Source organism: Pezoporus flaviventris, unplaced genomic scaffold (genome assembly GCF_033815535.1).
Source record: "Pezoporus flaviventris isolate CSIRO_AGI_PZ_B2104156 unplaced genomic scaffold, CSIRO_AGI_Pfla_v1 ptg000078l, whole genome shotgun sequence".
NCBI classification, from domain to species: Eukaryota; Metazoa; Chordata; class Aves; order Psittaciformes; family Psittacidae; genus Pezoporus; species Pezoporus flaviventris.
The window spans coordinates 651,373-674,784 of record NW_026892626.1 but is presented as its reverse complement, the minus strand read 5'-3'; the positions used below and the strand labels follow the sequence as shown (position 1 = coordinate 674,784).

Here is a 23,412-nt window from a genome sequence, read left to right as displayed (position 1 = left end):
TCTGTTTAGCATTTAAAAACAGTGCATCAGTATCTTTTATTTCCCTGAGTGGAGGCTTGTGCTAAGCTATGCGGGAAGCAGCCACCCATGACTTCAATAGTGGAATGTCATACATGACAAAATTTAGAAAGAAAGAAAAATCATGGAAGCAGGAGTTTAGATAGTGGTTGTTAGGTGCTCTCTACTTGCTGTATTTGTGGTATGATGATCTCTATAATTTGGGAGAAAATTAATATCTACGCTCTTGAAATCATAGAATCATAGAATGTTCTGGGTTGGAAAGGACCTTAAGATCATCTAGTTTCAACCCCCTGCTGTGGGTGGTTATGTGATAAATTATCTTCAACTAGTACTTACCATATAATTTTACTGACAATCCCTCTGTCCCAGGGTCCAGCTTTCATAGTACAGCCTGTTCTGGAAGCAGCATGGGAAGCAGGAGTCAGCGTGTCCGGTCCCTGGGCATTGCAGGCAATTGCATTGTATAATCAGTTTCATAAATATACCAAGCTTTGCCTTAAGACCATTAGTTAAATCTCCTGTCTCTTACCTTCTTCTAAACTGCAGTGGAATTGTTTTGGTTTTTATTCATGGCCTGGTTTTGCTGGTTTGTTCCTGTGCTAGAGTTGTCCTTTGCTATCAGTAAGTTTTTACTCTATCAAGTATTTACGAGTTTGCTGTGTTAATGGAAACTGGTCCTGCCCTCACCTCATCCCTGTTTGCAAGGTGCTGGAGCCAGGCCAAAGGCGGTGAGTGAGCTGTCCTGTGCTGTGTATCCTGCCTGCATGGAGGTGCCTGTGTGTTGCTGGGCCAGCCTGCTCTTGTGTTATAGATTCCCTCATCCCCTTCTTCCTTGAGCAGCAGCCACATCTGATACTTGGGTTGATCCTCCTTGAGAGGCAGGAGGAATAGTGGGTGGTTTTCCAGGTACATCTTACCAGTGCTTCATACAGTGCTGTGAATACTGTCCTGAGAGTGTCCCAGTGTCACACTGCCATTTGCAAGGTCCTGGTAGTAAGATGTATCTGACCTTTGTTGGCACAGTCCAGTGCACTCTGTGTGACATGGAGCGGCAGGAGGTGGCAGCATGTCCAGTACTTGATCCCTATGGACTGCATAATTTTTGCACCAGTTTTGTAGTAAGTGCAAGATAAAGATTTTGAACAATCATGACATTTGAGATGGTTAATTAAGTATCTGAGAGTTCTAAAAAATGTGGTATAGCCAAGCAGTTTAAATTGTTGATTGCCTCATTTCAAAGTTGCAGCTGAACTTGTTTCAGGTTGTGTACTTTCTGCTGTTTATGTGCTTGTGGATATGTTACAGTCGGGTCTTTTGAACTCTGTCTTATAAAACTAGTACTGGAGGTGGCATCTTCTTATTTGGATAGCTAAACCTTCTGAGATGGAGAAGATATTGTTTATTAGAGATTACTCTATTATAGAGATTATATTATTCTATTATAGAGATTCTATTATTAGAATTTACACATATTGGTTGTATATTTTCTTCTGGTACAGTTGCTATTCGAGGTCTCTTTTATAAGGATTACAGATATATGTATCACATGTCAGTACTGCTGGGGAGATCCACTCTGCTGGGGGATCCTTGGGGACCCAGGGTTCAACCTTCAGGTCCCGTGTTTGACCTGTGTCAGCTGGAGAAGGGTCTTATGAAGGCAAGGGCGTTCCAGAAGAGGAGGTGAGCATTGCTTGGAGCACCTTCTCACACCCATGGGTCTGTCACCTGGGGCATTGAAGAGCGAGGTCAGTGATTATCAGATGAAATTCAAGGAGTCCCTTTTTACATGTTAGAGTAACTGTGCTCTCAAGGAGCAAAAATGTTTCTAAAATTGATGTGTGTTAGATACAATACATTAGAAATTCAGGCATTGTGTGGGAGCTGATGGCTCTATTTTTCTATTTGTGTGTGGGTGCATTTCAGCTCTTGAGACCAGCAAGGGAGAACCACTGTAAATGTTTGCAAACCCTTTGTTTTCACAAGGGAAATACTACATACGTCTACTGCCTCTCTTCCTGATAGAAACTGGGAATGTTTTAATGACATTCATTATATTAAAATGTGTGGTCATACCTTGACCACTGCAATTCTGAGAAGTGGCTTAATTGAAGGATCCTTTTTCTGATTGCAGAAGTGAAAAGATGAAGCTCTGGCATTGTTGGTGTCCGACAATTACCATTGCCTGTACAGGAGTTACACTAAGAAAGTATGACTTGCTGTTTCAAGTGTCAAATACTTTGTGTAGACATCTGCTTCGTAAGGAAGTTAAACTCTCTTCCTAAAGTTGCTGTTGAGTGAAATGTCTCCGTTAAGAGAGCAAAACAAGGTCTTCCCCTTGTTTTGGGGGAACTTCATCAATAAACTTCATCAATAGTGTCTGAAACTCACCAGATAACAAGAGTGGAGACTTGGTGTTGAACAGGTCAGATTTAAGTAGCTAGGAGTTGGCCTCTGTTGTGGCTTTCTAAGACAAAATACTGTCAGCGCAACTCCAAGTTGCAAACCTCACAATGTGCTGCTGAGAAGCTGTGAGGTGGATGACACAATCTGTGTTGCTTCCTTCATCTGTGTGCTCCCTGCAGGTGTGGTGACCTCCCTGGGGCCATCGTGCACAGTATGAGCCCACCCCACTTCAGCAGCAGACCTCTGTGTCTCCAGCAGATGTCTGCCAGGAGTGTGTTCCTTGCTTCTTCATGAGAAGCAACCTTTATTAGAAGAGGGTACTCTAGAGCTCATCCATTTCCAACCCCCTGCCATGGGCAGGGACACCTCCCACTAGACCAGGTTGCTCAAAGCCCTGTCCAACCTGGCCTTGCACGCACAGCGCTGCAGTCCCTTCCCAGGAAAGGGCTGAGGGGATGGGTCTAGTGCTGAACCTCCTGTGCTCCCTTTGGTGTGCACTAACATTGCAGACACTACCAGCCACCACGAATTAAGGCCATGTAATGAGATTTCTGCATCTATGTGCATCTCTGGCTCTCTGCTTGATTCATCACTGATATGATGTGATGATTTCTGATTATGTGCTACTGTTTTTAGCCTCTTTCTTCCTTTGCGAAAGGCAGTAAAGCAGGAAGCCAGGCGCCTTCGGATGATTTTGTGCTGGGTATTTTCCACGCACAGACTAGTGTGTGAGCCATTGTTGTTCATCATAATGCTGGGTTATTGCAGACCAGTTACCCTGCTTGAAGTCTGGGGATAGAAACTAACAGTAAACAATCCATGTGACTGATTTTTATATATAACAGTTTTATACTCCAGTTGTCTTAGATCACTGAAGTGATCAGCTGTTTTACTGAAGTGATTAACTGTTTAACTGCCCATATTCAGAAATTAATCTTTGAAAGCAAGTCTAGAGGCTTTGGAAAAAAATGTGAAAATGAGAAAAGATATTGAAAATATTAACTGGAATTAATAGAGTTAATTCCATTAACTGGAGGCAGCCTTGCTGTTGGAAGTGTGGGCTAGTTGTTGTTCTTGTACACCCATCTACTTTATCATAATGGGATACAAAATACTTTTTCTTAACCTTCCGTGGAATTATTTCTTTTTGTTTCTCTTTTCTAAATGTCTTTGGTAGAGCTTCATAAAGATGGAGCAGGAAGCGGTGAGATCACTGAGATATTGGTCTGAACTGAGCTCTGCTGCTGTGCTAAAAACAGGACCTGGCTCTGAGAAACACCTTAAATCAGGGGCAGCTCCTGGCACTGAGTTGGGCCCATGATTCTTCACCAGTATCATATGAAAGAATGCAGTCAGCAGATGTGCGTTTCAGGTTTTAAACTTCATACCCTGGGCACTTTAATTAATGGCAGATTTTTTTATAAATAGTGTGTCTCAGTTAAGATGTCTTTAAAAAGACCATAAGGCTATGCTGTTTAGGTTTGTTTTGTTGGCTTTTTTTTTTGCCCACTCTTACGCTGTTAAATATTTGAGTTTATAATGAAGCAAGAATAATACCTGCAGTATCTGCTTTCCCTAAGTCATGGGAATTTGTAGTATTTTTTGAGACCAGAAGTATGAATTTGATTCATGTGAATATTCTTTTCCCCTTTGATGAATGGCTGACTTTAATCAGCACCCACAGAGACATGGGCCTTCCTTTTTGTGCGGAGGATTTGTGCAGCATTTCAATAGGATTGGCTGGGCACAAACTGAAATGAAAGACACAAGGAACAAGAGTAAGCCAGAGGGATTCTTTTTCTATTGTAACTGCTTTTGGTGCTTTTTGTAAGTACTGCAGGCATAAGATGTTCAGATGGGAAGGTGACTTTCAAGTTAGTGTCCTCTCTGCTTGTTTGTTTTTAGGATACTTAAAGGTTGGAGCGAAATCTTTGTGCTCTTCAAATGGCTGAGAATATTCCCAGAGCTTCAGCAGGGTTATGTTTGTACCCCCCTTCTCTGAAAGAAATACAAAATGTGAAATGCCTGTGGTGTTTTATTTGCTGAGCTGCATTCATTCAATAGTAGGTCCTTGGTTTTAAAGTGTAACTGCCTCTGTGAGTTTGGGGTTTTAAAGTGTAACTGCCTCTGTGAGTTTGGTTAATGAAAAAAAAACCAACCTCCAACAACCCAAAAACCAAAACCACTTTATTCAGTTAGTGTTCTCTCTTTCTTCTGCCCTGGTATGAGTTTCTAGCAGGTTTGGTGCAGAGGGCATGTGGAAGGGGATTTGTTGTGTGATGGATTGGGTTAGGGCGGGAGAAGGACCGTAGCTGGCCCAGGGATGCTGCTCAGCTGGGTCATTCATAGCCATGTGGTATGGTCCATGAACTGTAGATTGAGGACCAGAGCATGCTGAACATGAGGTGCTGCTTCTGCTGTCTCACTTTCTGGAGGTGGTTGTTCACAAAAGTACTACAAATATACCTGAAGTGCCTGTTCTCTGACTCCTTGCACTGCTTACTTGTGCTTGTGGATGTCATATTCCTGAGCAAGGTCATTTCAATCTCTGCTGCCTTTAGTGGCTGGTAAGGCTCTTCCCTGGGTGCTGTATGAAATGCTTACTGGAAAACAATAAAGCCTACCTGCTGACCCAGTGAGGACTCACTTGTGCCAGGCAGGATGGGCGGCAGTGACAGTGTGTGCTAAGCCATGTCCTCAGTTGGAGTGTGCTTTCCTTGGGAACAGCCCTGACAATGAAACCTTTCTTCCTCATCCCACTGCTGCAGCCGTGATTTCTTCTCTGGATCTTTTTTTTTTTTCTCTCAGCCCTTCAGGGCTTGCATTGCACAGGAAGAGCCTCAGGTGAGATGGCTTCTGATGAAGGAGCAGCTAAAAGGTGTTTCAGAGACAAGGAGAATGAAGAGCCCTTTGGTCCGTGCTCACAATGTAGTCATTCAATCTCTTCACCAGCAGGACAGGATATACTGTACTGCCTTTATCTGAAATGCTGTCTGAGAATAGTGTAATATGAAATTTTAATATTGCTGTGTCCATGTCTCTTTCTTCTCCAAATGATTGATACTCTTAGGTTGCAAATCAGATGGGACTGAAGAAGAATGAACCTTACTTGTAGAAGACTTAATCTTTCAATCAGTTTCCTCTGAATTAAGCCAAAAGAGCCGTAGCAAATCTAGGGATCGTGTTAAACATGACGTACATAGTGGGAATAAAATTGAGCCTGTGCCTTCTTTTGCTTCATAATTTACTGTTGAGAAATCTGGTGCTCCAAATGGAGCAAGTTTAACTGCTGCTTCTCTCTGTCTCATATTCAGTGCACCTGTGTCAGGATTTTACTTTCCTTTTTACTATTTCTGAAATGACACTGTTATCCTGGAAAATGTTTCAAGAACAAACCTGAAAATTTACAAAGCAGATTGCTTGGTAAATTTCTCAAATTCCATAAAAGAGATTGCTGGATATTTGCAAGTGATTAAAGGGTTTCAAGGCTGATTTAACATCTCAGAGAAAAATCTAAAACTTTATACAATCTTAAAATGTAATTGAAAGTTAAATGTGGTTCTATAAACATCTCTAAGGGAGATTAAAGCCATCATGGCTTTATTTTCTCCTCCGCAGTTCTAATCCAGGGTTGTTCCTGGCCTCAGTCTCACTCTTGCTGCTCAGCTGACAGGTTTGTGTTTAATTACTAGACTGGCTGGTTGAGGCTGCTTTGTGCTTGTAGCTGCTGTGGATATAGCAGTTTGGGAATAATGTAAGGAGACTTGAATTTTGGGGTTTGTAAGGCCAGGATAGGACTTTTCCTGAAGCTGTTTATATCATGAAATCAGTTGTGACTGCAGCTCTTGTCAAGAGTTATGTGTAATATCAGTTCATTACAGTGGAGCTAAACTGAATATTTCCTTTGCTAGTGGATGCTAGTATGCAGTGTAGAGAATGACTAAAGCTCCCAGGTCAAAAGTGACATCTTACAGAAATAACCTGAAATTACATATTTTTCTGTTGTTTTCATTGTGAAGTATCTGTAAAAATCTTCCCTTCCACCCAGTGTTTTGTGCAGGAGTTCACACTGCTCTGTGCACAGCTACCACTTAGTTGTTTCTTAATGAGAGTTAGCGGCGATGATCCCTTCCCTCCCTCCATTGCCAAGAGCAGCTAGCAGAAATTCTTCTTGCTAGGTATAAATCTCTTAAATTCTGCTGTGAGAACCTCCTCCGCCTGCTTCTCTCCCTTGCTAGGCTCCCGTGTGCCACACAGCCCTTCTGGAGTTCGCTGTCACCATCTCTGGATGCAGAATTTTCTCTCAGCTGCCTGGAATTGTGACTTATTTTTTCCAAAAGACTTACACGTTCCTGCAAAGCTTACCCTCCATGTGAATTATAGGTGAAGCTTTTTACAAGAGTCTGTAGGGGATAGACAAGGGGGAGTGGCTTTATCCTGACAGAGGGGAGACTGAGATGAGCTCTTAGGCAGAAGTTCTTCCCTGTGAGGGTGGTGAGGTGTTGGCACAGGGTGCCCAGAGAAGCTGTGGCTGCCCCATCCCTGGCAGTGTTCAGGGCCAGACTGGACAGGTCTTGGAGCAACGTGGTCTAGTGGAAGGTGTCCCTGCCCATGGCAGGGGGTTGGAACTGGATGAGCTTTAAGGTCCCTTCCAACCCAAACCAGTCTGGGATTCTGTGAAAATGGCACAAATAGAAGAATTGGTCTGAAGTATTTACATGTATTTGTAAATATATGACCATAGAAACAGATGTATTCTCTGACATCAAATTAACAAGAATAAAAATTCAGCCTCTCATGAGGAAGAGCAGTGTGGCAGAAGATAGCAGAATTGTGCTCGTTTGTAAACTCATGTTGGACAATAGTTTATGTATTAATTAATACATTAAAGATAGCTAATACTTTCTCAAATAAAATAGTATCATCAGCTTGATTAGATGCTGTTATACTAACTAGAGCACTTAAAAATTCTTATTTCATATTTTATATAGTTTTTTTTTTTTTCAAGGAGTGTAAAACTCATAAAGGGAAAACACATTTTACATTTGTTCCTCATCTGTGCTTTCTCTGCTTCTTCTGTGTTCAGAAGTTTATAGAGTTTGAAGATGCACTGGAGCAGGAGAAGAAAGAACTACAAATCCAAGTGGAACACCTTGAATTTCAGACTCGACAGCTGGAGCTGAAGGCCAAAAACTATGCAGATCAGAGTAAGCAAAGTTGTACACCAGACGTGTTTATAAAGTTTAACTTCCACACATAGGTAATGCTGCTCTGAATATATTTTTCATACTTTTTGTATTTAATGTAATTTATGCAAAACCTGAAATGTCTGGTTATGCCTTGCTTTGTTATAAAATTCAGAGCCTTCTAAAGGATGGAATGTATCCAAGCTCATTTAATAAAGGCGTCATTACTTTTTTGTGTGGGGCATGATCAGTCTCTGCAGATACAAGATCTGAGCCATTGATAAAGCTCCGGAACCTAGTTTCCATTTTCTCCTTGTCCATGAATAGAACCTCCCATTTATTTTTTCTCATGTAAACTATTACATTCATTTGTTTATTTATTACAAATACTGCCTTGACATGTGCAGCCATGTTTTGTTGGATCCCCTCAGAATTCGTTGGAGTTTTGTCCAGTACTCCTGCTCCTTACATAGCCAGAGGATAATGCTGGTGGCTCCTCAAATAGCCCATCCCAGAGGGTAATTTAAATCGTTGTCAAACTAGGACACTTGGAGGGCATCAGGATAATGCTGAAGAACTCTGCTTCTGTGGTCTTATTGCACTATTTGGACTCCTTATTTTGGGAGGTACCCTTGGATTGAGTTTGTAATTAAGACCAGATCCCACAATGTGCATTACTCTATTTCTCTTTGTTTTGTTCAGTAGGTATAAATTAATTTGTAACAAAATAGGCTTTGACACTTCAAGTTTCTATTGAGAGTCTGGTGTGTGCTAGTTGATGGTTGGAATCTTCTCTTGGTAGTTTCACGACTGGAGGAACGTGAATCAGAAATGAAGAAAGAGTATAACGCTCTGCATCAGCGTCACACAGAGGTAGGATGTCATCTCATAATTTCTAAATAAATAAACTTCTTGCCTACATATGAAGTCATGTCAAAGAGTTCAGCTTTTCCCCTACTAGTGATGACTACAGCTTCTGAACTTTGGGAGTATCAGAAATATCTGAATGGAGGGTGTTAAGAGGATGGAGCCAGGTTCTTTTCAGTGGTGCCCAGTGACAAGACCAGAGGCAACTGGCACAAACTTGAACACAGAACGCTCCCTCCGAACATGAATAAAAACTTCTTTACTGTGAAGATGATGAGCTCTGACACGTGTTGCCCAGAAGTGTGGTAGAGTCTCTATGCTGAGGGATACTCAAAAGCCAGCTGGACATGGTAGGCAACCTGCTCTAGGTGGCCCTGTTTGAGCAGGAACATTTGATCTGATGGACCCCAGGAGGTTCTTTCCATCTGTTCCATGATTCTGTGAACAGTGCCCCACTATCTCACCTCCCACTGCTGGTGAGAGACTCCAAGAGACGTAAATTATTTTTGGATGTGCTCTTTCATGGCTCTTCTGAGATTAATTTTAAGTAATTTCCAGCACTATTTATTCTGAGATTTTCTGCCAGGTTAGTCCATTCACTTACATCATCAGCTTAGAAGACAAGAGCAAAGGCAAGGAGATGTGCAGGAAAAAAAAAAAAAAAGGAATTGGAAATGGAATCTGGAGGGGATTAAACAAAAGCAGAAAATGAATCTCTTGTCCTCTGTTTGGCTCATGATTTTTTCCCTCTTCACAGATGATCCAGACCTATGTGGAACACATTGAGCGATCCAAGATGCAGCAAGTTGGGGGAAATAATCAAACTGAGGGCAGTCTACCTGGGAGAAGGTAGGGCCATAACCTTTCCATGTAATGTATGCTGCCTGGGAACGCACAGACTGAGTGTGCATATCTGAGAGAGAGAAACCAAAAGTAGGATCTTTCCTTGTGGGCATGGATTAAAGTTGGAGTTTTTTTTTTTGCAGTGAGTTTTGGGTGAGTTATGGGGATATTTTCTAAGGCTTGATGACAAGGAGCTTTATGTGTTATGCTACAAAGCTTCAGCTTTGTCATGCTCCTGTTGATGAGGGGCCTCTGGAAAAACACATTTATATTCTCAGGTAACATGTAAAAGGTTTATCTATAAAATGGGTGAAGGTGTCGTATAAAGTATTTGTGTGTGTGTGTGTGTGTGTGTCTCTTTGTGTGTGGCTGTATGTGATAGCCAGAAAAAACACAGCAATTAAATTTGTTAGCTGTTATGGATTTCCCTCCCACACCATTCCTTCTTTACAGAAAAGGAAGATATCTGTCAGTCAGTCAGTCAATAGGCTTACTTATGCCCAAGAAATTGGTGTCCTCTCCCCCATTTTTAGAGCACCAAACTGGTAAAAAATCAGCCTTTGCTTAAATAAGGCAGTGGTAGGAAAGAAGTTAAATATATAGAACTAGTCTGTTGTAGTCTTACAACAGAAGTTAAGTTCATTGATTCAGTCCAGATACATCTAGTTTTAAGTGGTGTGTGAAGGAATCAAATGCTTTCTCTCTGATGGTACTGTATACCAGTAACATTGCTCACAGGGTGGCAAGCAGAAGTGATGTTCCATAAATACTGGTTAGAAAAGTAATAGATCATATAACACATAATTTACTTCGATTAAGTAGAATCTATTAAGTCAGCCATTAAAAAGGTGTTTTCTGTGGCAGTTTTTATGTGTGGCAGATTGCTGTTTGTGTTAATCAGTGCGTGCTAATGCAGTGATTAACACTGTAATGAGACTGTCTAACCCAGGAAGTTTTAAACTAAAGCAGTGTTTTCCAGGTGAGCAGTGTTGACAAAGTGATAGGCTGCAGGAGATTAAATCTTTTTGCTATCCTTCCCATCTTTAATTTCCTCTGGCCTTGAGGAATGTTAAGAGGTTTTATACATACGCTGACTACAAGCCGTGGCAGCTGCTGGTCTGAAAACCAGACAGAGACAGTACGAATTGCATGAGAATACTTGGACAAGAGTGCCTGCTGCATCTGTCCTCCCTTGTCTCTTACAAAATATGTCTGACTGATCTTGGTTATTATCTGTGAACTTCAGCTGGACTTCACCCATAAACAAAATCTTTAGGAAGCATTAGGCTGTGAAAAGGATTGGGATGGTGTGTCACACTACACACAAAGGGCAGCATGGGCAGAAACACAGACATGAAAATGCTGGGAAAACAAATCAGTGGAAAGCCATGAAGCTTTGTGAAATACCATGTGGTAGGGATGATGAAATGCAAAAGAGGAGCATTGAGCAAAATTATTTGAAATTAAGACTGAAGGAAAGTATAAATAATAAAGGAAGAATTAGGGTAATTTAGAAACTTGTATTTAGGTTTGTAACACTTAAATAGAATGTCAGTTGGTTTTGGGTTAATGTAATAGAAAGCAAATTTCAGGTCTTGGCACAGGACGCACGAATGCCCTCTGTCTGCTGTGGTTCTCTGTTGCTGGGTTGGACTGCTCTGGAAAAGACAGGCTTTGAACTGCCAAGGTTAGACGTGTATTGTAGGAAAGAAAAAGGAAGAGAAAGGAGGACCCAATCCCACCTTGTCAAGCAGTAAAAGACAGGAATCTTCAGAAACTTCAGTGACTCCAGCAGAATTCCCTTCAGCCTTAGAGCCAGGCAATATCCTGAGCTGGAAGAGACCCACGTGTGGATCATGAAGTCCAACTCCTGACCCCACACAAAACAACCATATATCTAGGAGCATTGTCCAAGCACTTGTGGAACACTGACAGCTTCGAGGCATGACTAGTGCTTGACTGCCCTCTCTGTGAAGAATTTTTTCTAATACTATCTGTTGGCTATTTCATTACCTCCCATAATAATTAAAGATACTTCTCTAGGCTAGGAGGATAACTTGCAGTTGGAAGATACTGGTATCTCAAAGAAAGATCCTTTATTTATTCTGAATCAGTTGATAACAGATGGATAGGGGCAAAGTGGTTGACATCACCTACCTGGAGTTGTGCAAAGCGCTCGACACTGTCCCACATGGCATACTTGTCTCTAAACTGGCGAGACATCAATTTGATGCATGGACCACTTGGTGGATAAAGAATTGGCTGGATGGCTGCATGCAGAGAGTTATGGTCGATGGATCGGTGTCCAGCTGGAGATGGGTAATGAGTGGTGTCCCTCAGGGATTGGTGTTGAGATTGATCCTATTCAACATCTTTGGCAACATGGACAGTGGGATTGAGGCACCCTCAGCAAATTTGCTGACGACACTAAGCTGTGTGATTTGGTTGGTACACTGGGGTTAAGGGATAGGATCCAGAGGGACCTGGACATGCTTGGGAAGTGGGCCAATGCCAGCCTCATAAAGTTCAACCATGCCAAATTCAAGGTCCTACACCTGGGTTGGGGCAATCCCGGGCATAGCTACAGGTTGGGCAGAGAAGAGATTCAGAGCAGCCCTGTGGAGAAGGACTTGGGGGTGTTGGTCAGTGATAAACTGAACATGAGCCGGCTTCAGTGTGTGCTTGCAGCCCAGAAACCAACCGTATCCTGGGCTGCATCAAAAGGAGTGTGACCAGCAGGTCGAAGGAGGTGATCCTGCCCGTCTACTCTGACCTTGTGAGACTCACTTGGAGTATTGTGGGCAGTTCTGGTGTCCTCAACATAAGGGGGACATGGAGCTGTTGGTGCAAGTCCAGAGGAGGCCTCGAGGATAATCAAGTGCTGGAGCACCTCCCATATGAAGACAGGCTGAGAAAATTGTGGCTGTTGAGCCTGGAGAAGAGAGGCTGTGTGGAGACCTCATAGCAGCCTTCCAGTATCTGAATGGGGCCTACAAGGGTGCTGGAGAGGGCCTCTTCATCAGGGGCTGTAGCAGTAGGACAAAGGACAATGGGCTCAAACTAAAACAGAGGAAATTCAGGTTAGATAACAAGGAAGAAATTTTTTACTCTGAGGGTGGTGAAGCGCTGGCCCAGACTGCCCAAAGAAGTGGTAAATGTCCCTGGCAGTGTTCAAGGCCAGGTTGGACAGAGCCTTGGGTGAGATGGTTTAGTGTGAGGCGACCCTGCCCATGGCAGGGGGGTTAGAACTAGATGATCTTAAAGTCCTTTCCAACCCTAACTGTTCTGTGCTTCTACGATTCTATGATAAGATTGATATACTCTCATTTGTAAGGATACTAGAGCCTTACATAGAGGAGGGAAAAATACATTTATATGTGAATCAAGAGGGCCTGTTTACCCTTGTTCTTCTGCCAGTTGAATAGTCCTTTCAGAAAAGAATATCTTATGGTGCTTCAAGAGAGGATTAACTAATGGCTGTTGCAGTTGGTAGTGTGCTATATAGTGAGTTATCTCTATGCTATATTTTCTGTGAAACAGTAAATTAGTCTCACAGCAGAGAGTGGTTTAGGAGAATGAAAATAATTACAGAACACTGTATTTGGGATCTGGCTAAAATTTCAGTATCTTAAAATCTGTTTGGGGAAAAAAATCAAAATACAAATGGCAGCCTTTTTAGGCAAAAGACAGGTATGATGGGTATAGAACACAAGAGAAGATGTGGTGTAAAAGGAACCAGTAGTTTGCAGATGTTCTTCTGTTCATAAAATTTCCCTTACTGAACTATATTGATTCCTTCTCCTCTCCCTGTCCTGGTCTGGAAGTCTGTAGTGAGCTCCCAGAAGGTGGTCTGATCCTAGTGTGGCAGCTGAAATGGGATAAGTGTATTAGACTGGTTTCCCTTCCCGCTTACATTTCTGTAAATAAAAATCTATCTGTGGAAGTACTTATACCGTAAAATATAAAAGTACCATAGGCAAAAACATACTTCAGGGCTTCTGTCTTTTACAGGGTGGTTTATATATGCACCTGCCAAATTTTGGTGGACTGCACGGTAGGAGTTAATTTTAATGAGCTTTTCCTTCCCTGATTTTCAAAGAAGCTAACATTAATTGTGAGTTTATGTTATCATTCCTTGAAGGAGATGCATGGATAAAATGTTTCTGGTTATATCTACAGGACTGCCATTCTCTGGGACAAAGGGAAAAATTTTCATCAAGAATTACTACCTCTTTGTATTAGAGAAATTAGTCTTTTACCCTTGTGAGTGTGTCATATTGCTAGTCTTGAGAGAAGAAAAGTGAAACTGTGGATCTGTGAAAGTCCCCGATGGGGCAGTGACCTGAGTTTGTAGGAGCCACCAATGGGAAATGAGACTTTTCCTTCATTTCAGCCTTTGCTCTGTCGGTGTGTGTGTGTAGCTCTGTCTGTATATGCTTGTGGACAAGCACTTGGGACAGATGTGTGTTTTTGTGTTGCTGCACAGCTGGGTGGGGGTGAGCACCAGCTTTTGTGTATCCTGATGCACTGGGGGGACATGGGCATGATTTCTAATAGTCTGTCACATGAATTGGGGTGTATTTATTTATTTTCATCTGTGGGTGTGCTTGAGTGTGTTAGACTGAATAGGGGTGTGTAAGACTGTAGTGTGCATATGACTGTAGTATGCTGCACATGACGCCAAGTATGTTTGCTTGTCCCTTGTGAGAAGTTTGTGCAAGAACTGTTGGGGGCCTGTATCAACAGCCATCCAGGAGGAGTAATGAGCACAGCACACATTTGTGTGTGGGGTGGATGACAGTGCATGCATTCTCCTTACCATTGGTAGGACTGCATGTTTGCATGGCCTCTGGTCTCTAATGTTTCTTTTCTTGTCTCACTTCTTGTGCAATTGCTGCTCTGTTTTGGCTGTTATGTTTGTCACGGCAGTCATCGCCAGTCATGGAGGAAAAGGTAAATTCTGTTGCTGCATCTTCACTTTGTTAATCCTGGTTTGGGAGATTGCTGTTGACTGGCAACAGGTGGTGCTGGGAATTTGCCCTCTGTCTGTTGGCACCAGGGTTAGACTGGCTCAGCGGATGAGGCAGAGGGAGCAACCAGGCTGCTGTGTCTGGAAGGATGTTCTCATCAGGAAGAAGCTTGTGAACTCAAATGCAGAAGACTCAGGTCCCATAACAGGATCAGTCCTCTGTGATTGGACATCTATACTTCACGTCACAGAATATTTTAAAAGTCATCTTTTCTCCCCTATTTTACTATAGAGTATGAGGCATGTATGTGTTCTGAGTGGGCAGAAAATGCATGTTGCTCTTAGTGGCCCTCTGAAGGCATTCCTGGGTTGGGGAGTAAGTTCTGCATCTGGAGCCTTCAAAGAGTAGTTCTAATCTTTTAAGTGCTGGCAAACAGATCACAATTTTGTTATGTATAATAAGCATTAGGATGTTACCTGTAGAGCATCCTGATCCCAGATTTTCGTTACTGCAAACTTTTATTGAGGAGTTTGCTGTTTACCTCGTAATGTAAGGTGTAATCAACCAAGTGTTATGAAGGCTACTCCAGCACTCAAAATTTAGGCCATTCCTGAGGGTACTCCAAATTTCTTTGAAGATTGATAGTCAGCCCCAAGACTGCAAAGTTGAAGTTAGCTCTTCGTTGGTGTTTGCTCTTTCCCCTTCCCTGTGAGATTTAGAAAAGGCTGGAAGGTGTTTCCAGAGAAACTCGGCAAGGAAATTTCCTAACTATCTATGTTAAAATGCTTTCCTGGAGATCCTACAGCTTCTGACGCTATGGAGATCTTGTCCCATGTCTTCTGGTTAGCAGGGACTGTGAAGTTCATACATTCCCTGTACATTCAGTGGGGGGCTGTATCTCCTTGCATGTTAAATGTGTGCGTGTTTGTATATGAATGTAGAAATAAGCTATGGCTTCCCAAAAGAAATCTGATAGAAATTACCTAAAGAGGAAGTATTATGTCTCAGCATATGTTTGGGATGGCTCATATTTCCTGGTGTTGCCAGTGAGTTACATCAGGCCATCCCAGCACAGTCACAAAAGCGTTTCTGTTGTAGCATGTTGTTAGGTGTTCTGACTGCACCACTTGTTCTGCATGGAATGGTTTGCAGCTACAGGACATTTTCTCCAGCTATGAAGCATGACTCCCTTAAGACCATCATCCTAACCTGAAAAAGAGGAAAGATAGGAAACTATGGCTTGGGTTTTTTGTTTGTTTTTTTTTTTTTTCCCTTGAAAAGAAAGATTCTTTTGAATTAGACTTTTTTGGGACCCTTGTTATTTCTTTAAAACTAGGAATTTTCTGTCTTTGTGGCATAAAGTTCTAATTTCTAGTTTTGAATCTCTTCTTAATCTCTTCTACATAAATGGCTATACTTTTTTGTGGCACTTAAATCAGTGCAGTGCTGGGGTGAAGATTTCATATTAGGGGAAAAATTCCCTTGGTGTGTTATTTAGAAACTTAGCAGTAGAAACTTTCAGGGTCTTGGAATGATAGAAGTAGGATAAAGAGAGGCAAATGCAGGAAGACGGATAGAAGTAAGTGTACTAAGGTATCATGACCTATTAAGAACAGGTGTAAATACTAGGATAGAAGTCATAAATAGGTATTTAGACAAGCAGACATAGAATGTTTTCTGTAAACCTTCAGCAATTGTTAGCATTTAAAACTAACAAGCACCAAGGTGCCTTTTGAGTGGAAATGCTACAAGAAAACTGGTAATCCTTGTCATGTATGAATCTGATTTTAAATCTGTTGAAAGATAGTTGCATCTTCTCTGTGAAAGAAAGTAAGGTTAATCAGGTTGTGTCAATGATCTGTGTTCCTCTAAAATCTATTTATGGGCTGCCTTTGTGTCCTGGGTTCAGCTGTAACGGTTATTTTTCTCCTTCCTAGTTGTCTGGTGCAGTGCTGTGTTTTGGCTTTAGTTTGAGAACAGTGCTGATAGCACACCGATGTTTTTAGTTGTTGCTAAGTAATGCTTACCCCGATCAAGGACTGTCAAGTCTGCCAGTGAGGAGGGGCACAAGAAGCCAGGAGGAAGCAGAGACATGACACCTGACCCAGAGTAGCCAGAGGGGTGTTCCATACCATAGTATGTCATGCCCAGTATATAAACTGGGAGGAGTCACCTGGAAGGGCCAGATCACTGCTTGGTCAGGCTGGGTATCAGTCAGCAGGTGCTGAACAATTGTATTGTGCAGCACTGCTGGTTAGTGTTTGTTTTTTTTTCCCCTTCCCTTTTTAGTTTTATATTCTCTCCCCTTGTTACTTCCCTTATTATTATTAGTAGTAGTTTTATATTATACTTTAGTTATTAAACTTTTGTTATCTCAACCCATGGGGTTTACATTCTTTCAATCCTTCTCCCCATCCCACCCAGACAGAGTGAGGGGTAAAAAGAGGAGAGTGAGCAAGCGGCTGTATGGTTCTGGGTTTAAACCATGACACTTTGTAAGAGGGTTTCTCTATGAAACTTCCATGTATGAATCTTTAAGGATCTTCAGGAGGGGATTTTAATGCAGTCTTAGGAAAAGTGCATCACAAATCTCCTTGCTGGCCCACACTAGAAACACCTTTTTGCCCCTTCTGTCTAGCCAAGGTAGGCCACAAGTGATTATTCCTTAGCATGAGCAATGTTGACACAGCGGTGCAGCATGTTGTGTTGGCCAGACAGTGCTGGGAATGGGAAAGTCTGTTATTTATTCCACAAGCATTGTTTCCTCTGCTAGACACTCCACCTCCTTCCTTCATAAATGAGCTGATTCATGTACCATCTCCTGTGTTAGTGTGTTTGCGTATATCCTGGGGGTCCTTACGCTTTACTGCAGCTGTTTCACCTATGGTCATGGCTGAGGTGGTTTTGGTGGTAGCCCAGCCTGATCATCAGAGCAGTTCTGATGACTGTTGAAGAAAGGCACAGGAAGGTCTGCTGTTATTAATACTGGTGTACAGAAGGGTGGATTTCATCACTCCCCACACCAATAACCAGAAGCCCTATACAGGAGTAAGTGAAGTACCATCAATGAACCCCTTTATGGGTGCTTGTCACACAGAAGATCAGCTTAGCTTGTCTCTGCAGAGCCACTGGAGTTGGTGAGTGCAGGCTGCTGGGAGTAACCCCAAATACATGTGTGCTCTGTCCCTGCAGGCCTGCTTCTCTGGCATAAAATCAGTTGCTAGTTTCAGCAAGCTGCTGCAGCCTTTTCCACCTCCACTGCCTGCTCTAGATTTTCTCCCACTGGAGCTTGGTCTCAACACTTGTGCCAGCTTTTATGTTCAGAATCAAACCTGCAATTACCTAGTTACCTGCAGTTGCCCAGAAAGAAGAGGATGAAAAAAACATAGTGACAGACATATGTCAACATAAATGATGTATTCATTTACATCTTCAATTTCTGAATTTTGAGTTCATTGTAATATGAAGAGGGGATCGAAAAATACAGGTATTATTTTCTTAATACTGAAAGTGATCCAGAGCCCTTTGATTTCTGCTCTTAGAGCTAACAGAATTTGGGATGGAATGTACAGAACTGCCCTTTAGGTGACTCTTACTTAAAAGCCCCTTTTTTGACCCAGTGATGGCATCTCTAGGATCTATGGGAGCTTTAATTTTGCTGTGAGAGTTGTTTGCTGTGGGCTATTTTCCCACAGTACCTTTGTTTCTCAGAATATACACTGACTTAAATTGACTGATGGTTCCTGCACTTTTGCATCTCCCCAAAATGTTTTGTGTTGTTGGAGAAGGCAGTTGTGCCTGTTGTGATCACTTGGCCTCCTCCCTCTTAGAGTCTCACAAGGAAGAGGCATGGCTCTAGCAGCAAACACCATGGGTCTGGGTAGACAACAGCATGGAAGTGTGGGAAGTGGGAGTTCATACAGCTGCTATGTGAGGGGCAGGAGTGCAATTCAGTTTCTAGTGACTCATGGTTCACATAAGCTAGTGTGCTCTTTCTTTTCTGCAGAACCTTGTAAATGGCTAACAGATTGGTTTCCCCTCTCTGTTTGTCTGTTTAGCAGGAAGGAACGTCCTAACTCTCTGAATGTCTTCCCCCTCGCGGACGGCATGGTACGTGGGCATATAGGGGCCAAGATCATCCCAAAACTGGACCACTGGCACCTCAGTGACCTCAGCCAGCTGCAGTCCAACTCCAGCTACAAGGTTTTACAGATCGTCGTGGAGCAAGAGCTTCTCACTCTCACACTGTCAACAGCATCCCATGTTTTCATTAAGATGGAGACCAGTCTGTGTCCATAACCCTTTGCAGCCGCTCCCTTTTGTGTGTCTGCTCCCTTGGTAGCTGTGCTGTAGGTGGAAGGATGTTCTTGTGCAGATCTAGTATATGGTACAGGAGGGATTTGGCAGCTCCTTATGCTTTTTGTCTCAGTGATAATCTCCTTTACTTGACTCCAAGAGGAGAGGAATGTATGGGGAGGCATTAGGGGTTTAGGGAAGATAAATCCTTCACTTGTTTTTGCAGCTTACTTGGGAGAGGAAGTGTTGGAACCTGGTCCCTCTCTCCCCCTCGATAAGAGTAGTGCCTCAATATGCATAATGTACTTAGCTGAGACCAGGCATTGGGTTGTGCTTGCTCTCCAGTGTTTGTCATTTTTGCCTAATCCCTGTTCTGGCATTCCTGTCTTCAGGAAGAAGGGCTCCTAATCCTGTCTGGATCCCCAAGTCTTGCACTGTGCTTAAAGGTCTTCAGTTCCTCCTATATCTCTAGTCATTGCTCTAGACTTGCATTTGTCTACCATCAGTATACCTGTCACCTTCAGTGCACTGCCTTCTGCACTGGGGCTTGCCAAATTGCTCACAGCATTACAACTGCACTGAAGCAGCTGCATGGTTTTGCCTGTTGCTTGTGGGGCTCTGCTCTGCCGTTCAAGTGGCCAGCCCAAAGACCCAGATGTTTCAACTGACAGCTCACTGCAGTGCCTTACAGTTTAGACTACACATGGTGACCACATTTCTGATGAGCTGTACCTAGAGACCTCTCGAAGTCTTTGTGCTGAGGATCCCACCAAATTCCTCTGCTTAAATGATCATTCAATCATAGAATGGTTTGGTTGGAAGGGACCTTAAAGATCATCTAGTTTCAACCCAGTACATGGTGACAGGCTTGAAAGTCAGTGGTGCATCTACCCAGCACCAGTATCTTACAGAGCTTCTGGTCTGCTTTAAAGGTGTCTGATAAAATTTGCTTTCTCTCTGCCTGGAATTTGTGGAACATCGAGTGTTTTATATGTCACATCTAAGGACTGATCTCCTTTTGAGAAGTTTGAAATCACTAACCTGTAAAATAAATTGAGGCAGTAAAGGCAAAGAGGAGGAACAAAACCAAAACCCAGCTCATTTTTGTACCTATTCTTCATGTCCCCAGGTTACATTAATGGTACTTTGGCATGAGGGACTGTAGGAGTGGCCTCCTTGATGCATAGCAAAAGAAATCTAGGCAAATTCAGAATTTACACAGCAAACAAAGCAGCAACTTACCTTTTTTAACACCGCCTCTGTTAAGTGGCCAGGCTAAGCACAGCACAAACCTTAGCACTTGGGCAGCCCTCTGCCTCCATGGAAATTGGAAATACCAAAGCAAGGTCTTTGGATAGGGTTGAGACTGTTCTTGGAACCCAACCCTTGCTGTAGTATTAAAAGCACAGAAGCTCGGGAAACATAGCACCTTGCAGAATGCCAGTCATTTCCTGCAGTCATTTCTGGAAAACTTTGCCTGGAATTAGGGAATAGCAATGCCACAGTGCATCAGTTAAGGATGAAGATAGAGCATGAATGTGTTTGTTCAGAGTAGTGCTGTGCCAACACAACACTACTGCAAGGACACAGCCAGCCACGAAAATGCACAGAGACCAACCTCCTTCTTGTTCTGGACCCTTGGTATCTCCAGGCAATGCTGCACACTATGCTATGAACATGTCCTTAAGCTCACTAGTCATGAGGTGTGTGTAGCAAGGGTTATTTTTTGGAGAGGAGCAGTGAGGATGTTGGGGTTAGATCCTTCTTCACAGACTTGCTAAGGTGTAATTCTATAAGCAGTACCATTGCAGAACTTGTGAAAGAAGTTTAGTGGATCTCACTGATAGCCCAGTATCTGCATTGCAGGAGAATGCAACAGGAACCCAGATAAATGGAAGCTTTGATGTCCAAGTTCAGGTAATAAAGGATTTCTGACTGGATCTCTTAGTGATTCGGTGGTGGTTCTGTCACGTAAAGAAATCCATTTCTGGTTACAAGAAAGCTTTGGGCAAGAGTAGTGTGCTACTCGAAACACCTGACAGTGCTGGGATTTTTGTTGGTGATCATTAGGGAAATTCAGAAGTGGGGTGCTGGGTTTAAGGACGATGCCTGATATGGTAGAGTTAGAGATGCTGGGCTGTGGAAGACTTGGATAGGGCAATGTGTTATGGAGAATTTCCTAAGAGTATGGAGCAAACCTATGAATGATTAAAGGATGTGATTGACTGACTAGGTTTGCAATTTGAAATGGAGATTTTCTTCCTGCGAGCATCTTGCACACTCTCTGATTGGAATGTTTTTTCTTAAATATTTTGCATGACTGAAATCTCAGCGGTGCTGCTTGTGCATTCCTCATCTCTTCAGCAGCTCAGACACTTAGCTGACATCAGCTGCACAGACAACTCACCTTTCCATATGTGTATCCAGACTCTTCTGACTAGTTTTTCCTCTTCATGGGGCCATACTGTAGCTACATTTTAAGTGTCCTTGTATGCTTTCTGTTATTTTCTGTTTTAGTTGCTGTCATTATTTTTACATTCAGTTGTATGTTTATTTTATACACCATTTTGGAGATGAAAGTCCTTAACATTTTTGTTTTTATGTACTATGCTTTCAGTGTTATAACCATACAATTATGGCTTCTCATGGTGACATATGACTGCTATGAATGTTGGGCCTTTGCAATGCATTTTGGAGGTCACTACTACACATTTGATGTTTAGGAGGTTGACAGGTATGGCTGTAGGTAAGTGGTGGTTGTGAAGAGTTATTCTTTGGGTGAGCTGTGGGTTATGGAGAATGCCTCCTAAGCTGTAAGGGAGAGCCGTACACTTAGTGGAATATTTAGCATTAACAGAGCACTGAGGACAATAGAAGAAGAAGATGCCAGCAAAGATTAATAATGCTTCTGGACTGTGAAGAGTAATGCCTTTTTAGTATTTACATCTGAGACAAATTTCTCCAATGGAGCCTGGTAGGCTGATAAAGTACGTTTTCTAGGTAAACATAAAACTCAGATGTATAACCAAAAAGTAAGTGAAAGACCAGGGTAGTTTCACTCACTGCTGTGTGCTTGGTGAGGGCTGGATTATGTCAATAAGAAATTAGAGCATATCTCTGATACAGATAGTGCCCTATAGACATTGATGATACAGGGTTTCTGAATGACATCTGCTTCAAGGGATGACGTGTGGACCCACCTGGCTGTCTCTTTCTTAAGGGCTAGGATGCTCAGACACCTGCAGTGATGTTTGGTTATTATTACAGACTTACAGTGGGTAAAAGAACATCTCTGAATCCTTTCATCCAACGGAAGTTTTGTTTGGGGAAGTAGGTTTTATGGCTGCACTTCACACTTGAATCTCTTTGTCACTTTGTACATAAGGAAGCACAGCAGGCAAACTGCAGTTGAGGTAGTACAAGGCTTACTGGATCATATCGGGTGTCAAAAACCTTGTTTGATTTTTTATTTTTTTTTTTGTCTCTTTATGAATTCGGAAAGTAGCTCCTGAAACAGGAGTTTGAAGTAGAGGTGAAAAGTGTGGTTATTACATGCAGCAGCCTAACTGAAAATTCTCCATCTCAGTCCTAATGCTAAGATCAGCAAATGTGCAGGGAGATGAATTGAGTGTAGAAGTGTGGGTGCTGTTTGGACTGACAATGCAGAAGCTGCATACAGAATATGGATTGTGTTTAATGGCAGCACAGTTTTAAAAAGTCTTAATTTCCAATATAAATGCACAGAAGCAGTGTAAAACCTTTGACTTCCACAGTGTGGTGTACAGCGGGATATTTTAAGATAAGCATACAGAGGCCAGTCTAATTAAAGGAAGATCTTAGTAAAATTACGAATTAAAAGTGTACATGGCTGCAAAGGGTTACGTCAGCTTTTTCTTCAGTCTTCTCTCTCATCCTGTTTTGAATTTGTCATGTTGTGCAGTTACTACTAGAACAAGAGAACTAGACTTCCAAATTGGTGACGTGAAACAGCATCACAGCTCCAAGGTTGGGAGTCTCAGAGCAGGATCCTTCTAGTACTTGCACAGAAGGGGAAAGGCAAATAGTAAAGATTCAAGCAGGGTCTGTATGTGTAGGTGCTGGATGTCACTGCACCCAATTGCAACTCATTATCACATCTAACTTGCAACATGAATTTTGTCATCCACCTGCAGGCAGTGATTACAGTGGACTGCCATGAGGAATGGGCAGATCTCATTTTGGTCTGGGAGTTGTCACAGCATTGGTCAAGACATTAATTGGTTGACTGAAGCAGTGGTGACAAACAGGAGTCATGGTATAAAATCCTGACCGAGCCTTGAAACCTCCCATGTTTTTCAAGAGGTGTTATTGCAAGAAATGGGTCTGTAATGTCTGTAAAACTGAGAGCCATTTGTGTGCATTTCACCCTGGGGATCCATCTCCTTTGTTGATTTATCATTTTCTCATTTTTTAATTCTTGGGTCTTGTCATCCTGTTATTTGGAAGTGGGGAGACCAGCTGGGTTTTACTGTGTTGTCAAGCTAGACCCATGCCTGGCTAGCTTTTGAATAAGGTGGTCTGGAGACACAGGTCTCCTGAGCTAACACAGTCAGAATATCCCAGCTAGGTACCTGCTTTGCTGCTCCAGTTTAGTGTCAAAATCATTTTGTTTTTATCTCATTCAGGTTCTGTTGATGACTTAGAGTAATGACATCATCCAGGACCTCTTAAGAGGCCACTTTAGATCCTTCCCAAGCAATATCCATGTTGCCTTCCAGTCTTGGTAAATGCTGGTTTAGCTTGCTGCAAGTGTCAAAGCCTTTCAGCTTCCACTGCAGTCAGTATGA

General features: G+C 42.4%; 1 protein-coding gene across 33 annotated transcripts in view; it reads left to right on the top strand.

The window, feature by feature from the left end:
- The window catches only part of MAPK8IP3 (mitogen-activated protein kinase 8 interacting protein 3), a 79,785-nt gene that overhangs the window by 9,144 nt on the left and 47,229 nt on the right, over positions 1–23,412 (top strand). For 15 of the 33 annotated variants that reach the window (XR_009746967.1, XM_061473828.1, XM_061473814.1 and 12 more), the window contains exons 2-6: positions 7,511–7,631; positions 8,413–8,483; positions 9,235–9,326; positions 14,250–14,273; positions 18,349–18,493. Coding sequence is in view for 31 of the 33 variants with exons in the window: in XM_061473828.1 (XP_061329812.1) it covers positions 7,511–7,631; positions 8,413–8,483; positions 9,235–9,326; positions 14,250–14,273; positions 18,349–18,493 (453 nt within the window). In the remaining 2 variants the exon portion in view is untranslated. Of the gene's footprint in view, positions 1–7,510; positions 7,632–8,412; positions 8,484–9,234; positions 9,327–14,249; positions 14,274–18,348; positions 18,494–21,203; positions 21,333–23,412 lie in introns of those variants that run through there. The other 18 variants (XM_061473827.1, XM_061473825.1, XM_061473822.1 and 15 more) reach the window with 8 other exon arrangements.